At 13.4% G+C, this 8,071-nt stretch overlaps 1 protein-coding gene across 1 annotated transcript, besides 10 other annotated features; it reads right to left on the bottom strand. All coding sequences in view use genetic code 6, as the record gives it.

Moving 5' to 3' along the window:
* Positions 1 to 3,531: 3,531 nt before the first annotated feature.
* IMG5_091890 (hypothetical protein) lies at positions 3,532 to 4,032 on the bottom strand (the record flags this gene model as incomplete). The annotated part of the gene is made up of 1 exon (XM_004035659.1): positions 3,532 to 4,032. The coding sequence occupies one exon, from the start codon at positions 4,030 to 4,032 to the stop codon at positions 3,532 to 3,534; it is 501 nt and encodes a 166-aa protein (XP_004035707.1).
* A 493-nt stretch (positions 4,033 to 4,525) lies between these two features.
* Positions 4,526 to 4,581: a microsatellite.
* Positions 4,582 to 4,825: 244 nt separating this feature from the next.
* Positions 4,826 to 4,912: a microsatellite.
* A 444-nt stretch (positions 4,913 to 5,356) lies between these two features.
* Positions 5,357 to 5,430: a microsatellite.
* A 273-nt stretch (positions 5,431 to 5,703) lies between these two features.
* Positions 5,704 to 5,744: a microsatellite.
* Positions 5,745 to 5,814: 70 nt separating this feature from the next.
* Positions 5,815 to 5,880: a microsatellite.
* Positions 5,815 to 5,886: a microsatellite.
* Positions 5,818 to 5,888: a microsatellite.
* Positions 5,835 to 5,873: a microsatellite.
* A 654-nt stretch (positions 5,889 to 6,542) lies between the features above and the next one.
* Positions 6,543 to 6,586: a microsatellite.
* A 1,188-nt stretch (positions 6,587 to 7,774) lies between these two features.
* Positions 7,775 to 7,808: a microsatellite.
* Positions 7,809 to 8,071: the final 263 nt, after the last annotated feature.

Raw genomic sequence — 8,071 nt, 5'->3', positions numbered from 1 at the left:
TTCAATTTATTAATTTTATTTTTTAAGTTCCTCAATAAAGCTATTCGATTCTTATAATTATTCATTCAATTATTAATTTTAAGTAAGTAAATTATTATTGTTATTTTTAAGCATATTATTTTACTAAATAAAAATATCTTTTTCTTATGAATTCTACTTAAATAGATTAAGTTATTATTAAACATTTTATAAATCATTATATAAAGAATTAATATTATCTTATAATATTTTAATTTCATTTAAATAATTTATTTCTTTTTCATTACTTTTTTAGATTTATTTATTTAATTCTTAAATTATAAGATTTTTATCATTCATTTATTCATATAAATTATCCTTTTTCTTATCTTATATTATTTAATTTTAAATGAATATATTCTATTATTTTAAAATTTCGTTCTTGCGAATCTGTTCATCATATTTTGTATTTAATTATTCTAATTATTAATTGTATTTTTCTATTGTATTATTAAAATTTAATTCTTGTTTGGGTTTTTTTAAAGGTTACAAAAAAAACTACATTAAATTTTTATTTTTAACTATTAAAAAAATGCGAAGAAGTACTAATTTTTAATAATACAATATTCTTTAGTTATGTTATTTATTATTTTTTTGTATTTTTTAATCTTTTAAATCATTTTATTCTTGTATTTTTTATAACTTTTCTTATACTTTTTAATATTCTTCTTATTATTAAATTAAATGTTCTTATAAATTTTAGCTTTCTTAACATTTTGCTTCATATTTTTATTAAAAAATATTTTTTCTTAAATCATTATTCTTAATTATTTATTTAGTTTATTTATATCATTTAAATATAAATTTTCTTTATTTTATTCCTCCTAACTATATTAATTAAAAGAAGAATTTAAAGATGCTACTGCTTATTTTCTTATTACAAATACAGGATTTTTGTAGCACATATTTTTATTTAATCTTTTTTTTTGATTTTAACTGATAAATATATACTTTTTGTGTAAAAATAAATAATTAAACAAAAAATTTTTATTTTAATTAAATAAAACTATTTAATTATACATATTAATAGATAATGTATTGAAATAAAACAAAATATATCTAAATTTATATTATAATAATCAATAATTAAATTATATATAAATTTTGAAAATTAAATTATTTATTAATTAAAAAAAATAAAAAAATATATGCAAATATATATAAATAATTAATATATTAATATGAGATATCTAAATTTTTTTATTAAAATAAAGAATTTATTAAGTTAACTTTAACTTTTGATTTGTTTTTAATTTCAAATAGAAAATTTACATTATATTTAAAAATTATTATAGATTAGATAAATTACGATATAATATTTGTCAATAATTTTAAAATTTCTAAAAAAAAAAAAAAAAAAAAAATCTAAATAAATATTTTTCTATATAAAAGGATTTATTAAAAAGATTTATATATAAATCTAATATTATATTTATATAAAAAATCAATTTTTTAATTATTAAATTTTATTTGTATTTTCATCTTCTTCTTCTAATTAAATTAATAAATAATAAATATTAAATAAAAAAAGATATTTACTTTTTTATTAAATTTCTTTTTATTTTATTAATTAGTTTATTTATTCTTTATTTAAATTAGTTCCATGAAGCTTCCTTAAGCTTTCAATATCTTAACTACTAATACTATTATAATTTTGCTTTGATTTTAACATGTTTTAAATACTATTTTTATTAACTCTATTATTATTCATAATAAAACTACTATTGCTATTTTAATTATTACTGTTTTATATTTTCATTTTCATTCCACATAAATAAAAGCGGTTTCTTGCTCTTTCTATTCTTTATATTTTTTATTAGTTTTTAAATATTTGTCCTTAAAAATTTATGTTTTATGCTAATTTTTTATTTATTCCTATTTCACGTTATTACAAAAATTACTGTTTCGCATATATATATGGAATATTATATATAATATCACGCTCTTCTTAATATTTTGAATGCTTCATTAACATAAATTTATTATTTAAAATATTTTTATCACTTTGTTTTTCTTAAGTGGGTTCTTTTTGTAAAACATTTTAAAAACTTAATTTCATTTTGTTATTTATTATATTAAGAGAATGTATTCCTTCATCTAAAATATGATAAATCTATTAATAATATATTAGAAAAAATTAATAATCAAAAAAAAAAAATCAATTTTAATTTTAATTTTTCTAAAAAAAATAATTTCATTTCTTTATTTTTACATATTTTTGTATTTTTTTAATTTTTAAAAAATAATTTTTACAAGTTTTTACTTAAATTAATTTTTCATTAAAAGTATGAATATCATTTAATTTATAAATATTAAACGAGTACATGACTTTTTTTATCATTTCATATCCAATTTATAATTCATTACTATTAACAAGTACTTAAAAAATAAACTTTATTATTTATTATATAATAAATATATAATTAAACAAAATAGATATGATATTTACTTAATTAGTAACATATAGAACTGATGTTATTCCTAATTCAATATTATAATGTTCTTCTATATTATTTTATTATTCTTTTTTAATTTTTTTTTTTAATATTATTAATTGTTAAATTAAAAAATCAAATAACCAAACATAGTCAATATTTTTTCATAAACTTTTTTTGATAAATATTATGCAGTTGCAAAAGGAAAAACTTAATTTGTAACAATTAATAAATTGCTTCCTTGTTTATTTTAAATAATTATTGCATAAACATTATTCATTTAATAATAAAAAAAAAAAAACTTATAATAATCAAAATAGATATAAATAATATAAATTTTAATATTGTTTCTTATGTTAAAAATAAAAAATATATATGTTTATATAATAAAACTTAATATATAAATAAAAATTATCAGTTTTTAGTATTTTTCTATTACCTACCATTAAATTAAAAGAATAAGGATTATAATATTTGGATAATAATTTAAAATTAATTTTCAAAGCAATATAAAATAATTTTATATTTTTAATTATTTTTTATTTAATTTTAATCATTATGCTACAATACACATTTTTTATATTATTCATCTAATTTATATTAATTTTATGAATAATAATCTCTTTTATATTAGAATAAATTAGATGATTTTGAATATTATTATTACTTCTTTAAAAATATCAAAATTAAAAAAACTTTATATAAAAGAGTTAATTAAAAAACAAAAATAAACTAAATAAAAAAAATAAGATATATATTAATACTAAAAAATATATATTTATTATGTGTGAAAATTTAAAAAATCTAAAATTATATAATATAATAAAATATTCTTAATTAAATAAAAAAAAAAGTCATTATTTTTTTTAATATTAAATTCTTTCTTTTTTCCATTCCCCAGCAATTATATACTTAAGTAAAAAATTAAAAATAAAATAAGGTATTCTCAAATAAATTTCAGTTTAAATTTTATGATTCCAATGTCCAGCAGTGACATTTTCATATCCTAAATCTTTCAAAGCCCATTATGCACATTAATTGCTTGTAATAGTCATTAAATCAGGTTTTCGTTCACAAATCATTTTAGTTGAAACTTCGCTAGGATTTAAACACATAATATCAATTTCTGGATATTCATAACTTAAACATTAAGTAAAAACATTAATGAAAGCTTTAGTACCACAATATACGTTAAAATATAAAGTAGGAAGTATACCAGCAAAAGAACCTACATTAAGAATAGCAGATTTTTATTTTTTTTCTTATAATCTTTTCTAAAATCTTTTAATGAAATGGTATGTAAGATTTAAAGTGGGCATTATGTTAACTTTTATTTATTCTATAATTACTTCTTTTGGTATTAAATGAAAAGAATCGAAAAAGTCTATTCCTGCATTATTTATGAGCATCGAAATATCATAATTTTGAGTTTATTATATTATTTTATCAAAAAACTCAGGTTCAAAGGAATTTACTAAATCGGCTTGAATTGTTATTATTTTTATTCTTTAATTTTCTTTTTGGAGCTCTTTTTTTACTTATTCAAGTTTTAAAGGATTTCTACCTAATAATATAACATTTAGATTTTATTTTATAATTTCTAAAGCAAATTATTTACCAATACCTTTTATATTTTTATATTTTTTATATTATTTTCGATTTACCATCAGTAGCTCCTGTTATTAGTGCATAAGAATCCTTTCCATATCTTTATTCAAAATTTTTTTATTTACGGAAAAGTAGTTTTATTATAAAATGAGAAAATTCAAATATATGTTTTAATACAATTAAAAGACCAATAAAATAGATTATATTATCTATAGTTAATTCCATATTTTTATTTATTTTTTATTATATTAATATTATATAATTTTTATTAACTATAAAAATCGCTTTAATTTTAATATTTTAGTCTATGCATCTTATAATTATATAATGCTTTTAGGCTAATTTTATAAATAAAATAAAAAAATATAAAATAATTAGAATTTTAAAAAATTAGTATTATTGTTTCTATATATAAAAATTAATTTTTATTAAAAAAAAAAAAAAAAGTATAGATTATATTTTATATATAGTTTTAAAGAAAAAAAATTAATAAATATATTTTACAATAAATAAAAATAATTAATTATAAATGAAAAAATATTTTATTTATTAAGATATAAATTCATTAGAAAAAATAAAAAAAATAAAATATATAATTTGAATCTTTTTATATTTTTAAGTTTTATAATTTTTTTATTTATTTATAAATATTATTTAAGATTTATAATAATAATTTTTAAAATTTCTTATTATTTATTAACTAAAAAAATAAATACAATATTTTAAATCTTTTAAAACATATTTATTTTTTTCATTTGAAACAAATAAATATATATTTAAAGATTAATAACATCATATAATAATATTTTATTTTTATAAATATATAAAATAATATATTTAATTTTTAAACAAAAGTGTTACATATTATACTTATTTAAAAATAATTATGAATTGAAAATTTAATAATAATTTAATATAAATAAAATGAATTATTTCTTCAATATAAAAGAATACATTATAAATAATATTCTATTAATTATAAAAAGTTCGATTTCTTAAAAAATAATTATTATATATAAAATTATATAAAATAAATAAATTTTATGTTTAAAATTTTATTGAGTTATAATAATCAAATATTTATAAAATTTATATATATATACAATTAAAATTAATAAATTTGATATAAGAATTATGTATTAAAAAAATAATACGTATATAAAAACAAATAAGAATATTTAAAAAAAATAATAACTTAATTTATTTAAGAATATTAATTTAAATATAAAAATAATATTTTTTATATATTTAAAAAAATTCTAACCATATTTAAAAAAAATAATCTCATTTTAAATTTTTATTTATAATATTTGATTTATATTTTATTTAGATTATTTTCTATATTTTATTGTAAATTATATATTTTATAAAGCTTTATCTAAAATTTTTAATTTTTAATTTTTGAATAAAAGTATTAATAGATTTATTTTCCTGTATATATTTTTGTTTAGTTTATAATAATTAATTCAAAAAAATATACTAGAATAAATTAAAGAATGCGATTTTAAAATATTTTCTAATCGAAAAATAAGAAAAACACAAAGCAAAATTTATATAAAAATAATTTTTAAAATAATAATAAAAAAATATTCATTTATAAAAAATATAAAATATCAAATTAATTATTAATTTTTAAAAATGAATTAATTTTTTTTATTATTCTATTATTTTATTTTTATTATTTTTTTTAAAAAAAAAAATAGAAAAGTAAACAAAATAAAATTATCTATAAAATTAAAAAAAAAAAGTATATAATAATAAAAAATATAAACAAAAAATAATAAAAAATAAAAAAATAACTAAAAATAATAATAAAAAAAGAATATATAAATGACAAATATTCTAGATATTTAATAAAAAAATCTAATTTAATTTATCTGTGAAGAAATGTAGACAAATTAATAATATATTTTCAATATAGATACACAAATGTATAATAATAATACACAAATCACCTTATATAAATTAATAGAAGACCAACCTATATTATAAAGTTTTTTATATTAACGTGAAATATATATAAAAGGCTTATTTATAGGTATATTCCCATCTGAATAATTAAAATAAGTTAATATGCAAATAAATATGTAATAAATAAATGAAATATAAATATAATTTATTAACACTAATAATGTTCTTAAAAATATATTTGATAAATACAATATTTTTAAATAAAGCTATGCTCTATACTAACCTTATTCAGATTTAGATAAAAATAATCAAGATTTAGCTAAAGCTAATAAAATAAACAAAAACATAATCATATAACCTTAAAGTTAATAATAAAATAAAGATTTTGGGGTTGAAAATTCCATTAATACTTTAAAATCACTTAATATATCTTCAGATAGTTCCTTTGTTTCGAAAAAAGTTTCGAATACAATTTAAATTGTTAATACGAAAAATGGATATACTGAATTCTAACCTTTTATTTTTTAGAAAAAAGAACAATAGGAGACACTTTCTGATTCATTTATTGATTTAAATTAATAAGAAAATTAAAGTTAAAAAAAATTAAATTAAAACATAAATAGAAAAGGATATATGGAAAAACTTAAAATAAAATGGGAAAAAATTATTGCGAAGAAACTAAGAATTTATTCAGTACAACTATTTCTAAATTAATAAATTATTTGAAAGAAAATGGAATAAAATTGAATAAATAATAAGAAAAAATAAATTCTTTGACTTTTTTTAAGGCCTTTCTAATAGAAATAAGCTCAGATTTAAAATTACTTGAAAATATATAATAATTAAGTTAAAAATTTTTCTAATATTTTTTCATGGTTAATAACCTTAATCATAAAAACATAAATACTTGTTTTATTAATATTAAGTACAGAGGAGATTTTTAAGTATTTGTTAATAATTTTTTGGCTTTTAATAGTATAAAATAGATACATTATTATGTTAATAAATGATATTTATATTATATTAAAAAAAATTATTTGTTTTTTATAAAAAAATTCAATCTTTTTTTTATTTTTAAAAATAAAATTTACATATTATTTTTTCTAAATTAATAATTAAAAAAATCATTTCAAACTTTAATAATATTAATTTATATTAACAAGACTTTTATTTGAATAATTTTTTAAATAAGACTTATATTTTTATATTTAATTTGATTTATATTGATCAACTATTTTCGTTTAAATCTTTAATTAATTATTTAAAATAGTACTTTATTCATATTATTAATTTGAGTTTTTTTATTTCGATAAATATTTATATAATGTTTAATTTTATCTGGATTAAAGTTTTTCAAAAAAATTAAGTTTTTTTATATTTTTAAATTAATTTTTTAAATAAAATTAATATTTCCATTTTTTTCATATTTTTCTTATATATTACTATTAGATTTTTAATTATTCTTATTTTCTTTAAGTACTATTGAACTTATCTTTTAATTTTTTTTATTATTTACTTCTAAATTACATTAAGATTAATTTCTAAGAGAAGTATTTGAACTTAATTTAAATTTAACTAATAAGCTATTTCTATGATTATTCTCCAATTATTTAATTTAAATAGATTCATTTTATTTAAAAGACTATTTGGTTTATTGTCTAGATAAAACACATTCATTTTATTTACATAAATAACCAAAATCATTATTTTTTTATGTTTAAAATTCATTTATTTTTTTTATTTAACATAGGCTTTATCGAATATCTTACATTTATTTGCTATTTTTCTATAAAGGAGTAGAAATATTTTTTAATTTATTTATATTTATTATTTATTATTAGTTTTTTTCATCTTTATGTTAAAATTAAAATTCTATTTGTTATTATTAATTTATTTAATTTTAGTTTTAAAAAATAGGCAAGAATTAATCAATTAGTTAAAGTTTTTTATTAATTTAACCTGTTCTTGTACAGTAACAACTTCTTCTTCTAAAATATGTTTAATCCGTATTAAATTTAATATATAAAGGTAATTTTTATTTTTCTTCAAGACTTTTTTATCCTAAAATAAAAAATAATAATTATATATAAAAATATTTA

This window comes from Ichthyophthirius multifiliis (genome assembly GCF_000220395.1).
Source record: "Ichthyophthirius multifiliis unplaced genomic scaffold scaff_1120509250726, whole genome shotgun sequence".
Taxonomy (NCBI): domain Eukaryota; phylum Ciliophora; class Oligohymenophorea; order Hymenostomatida; genus Ichthyophthirius; species Ichthyophthirius multifiliis.
Note: the sequence above shows the minus strand (reverse complement) of the source record. Positions and strands in the feature narration are given on the sequence as shown.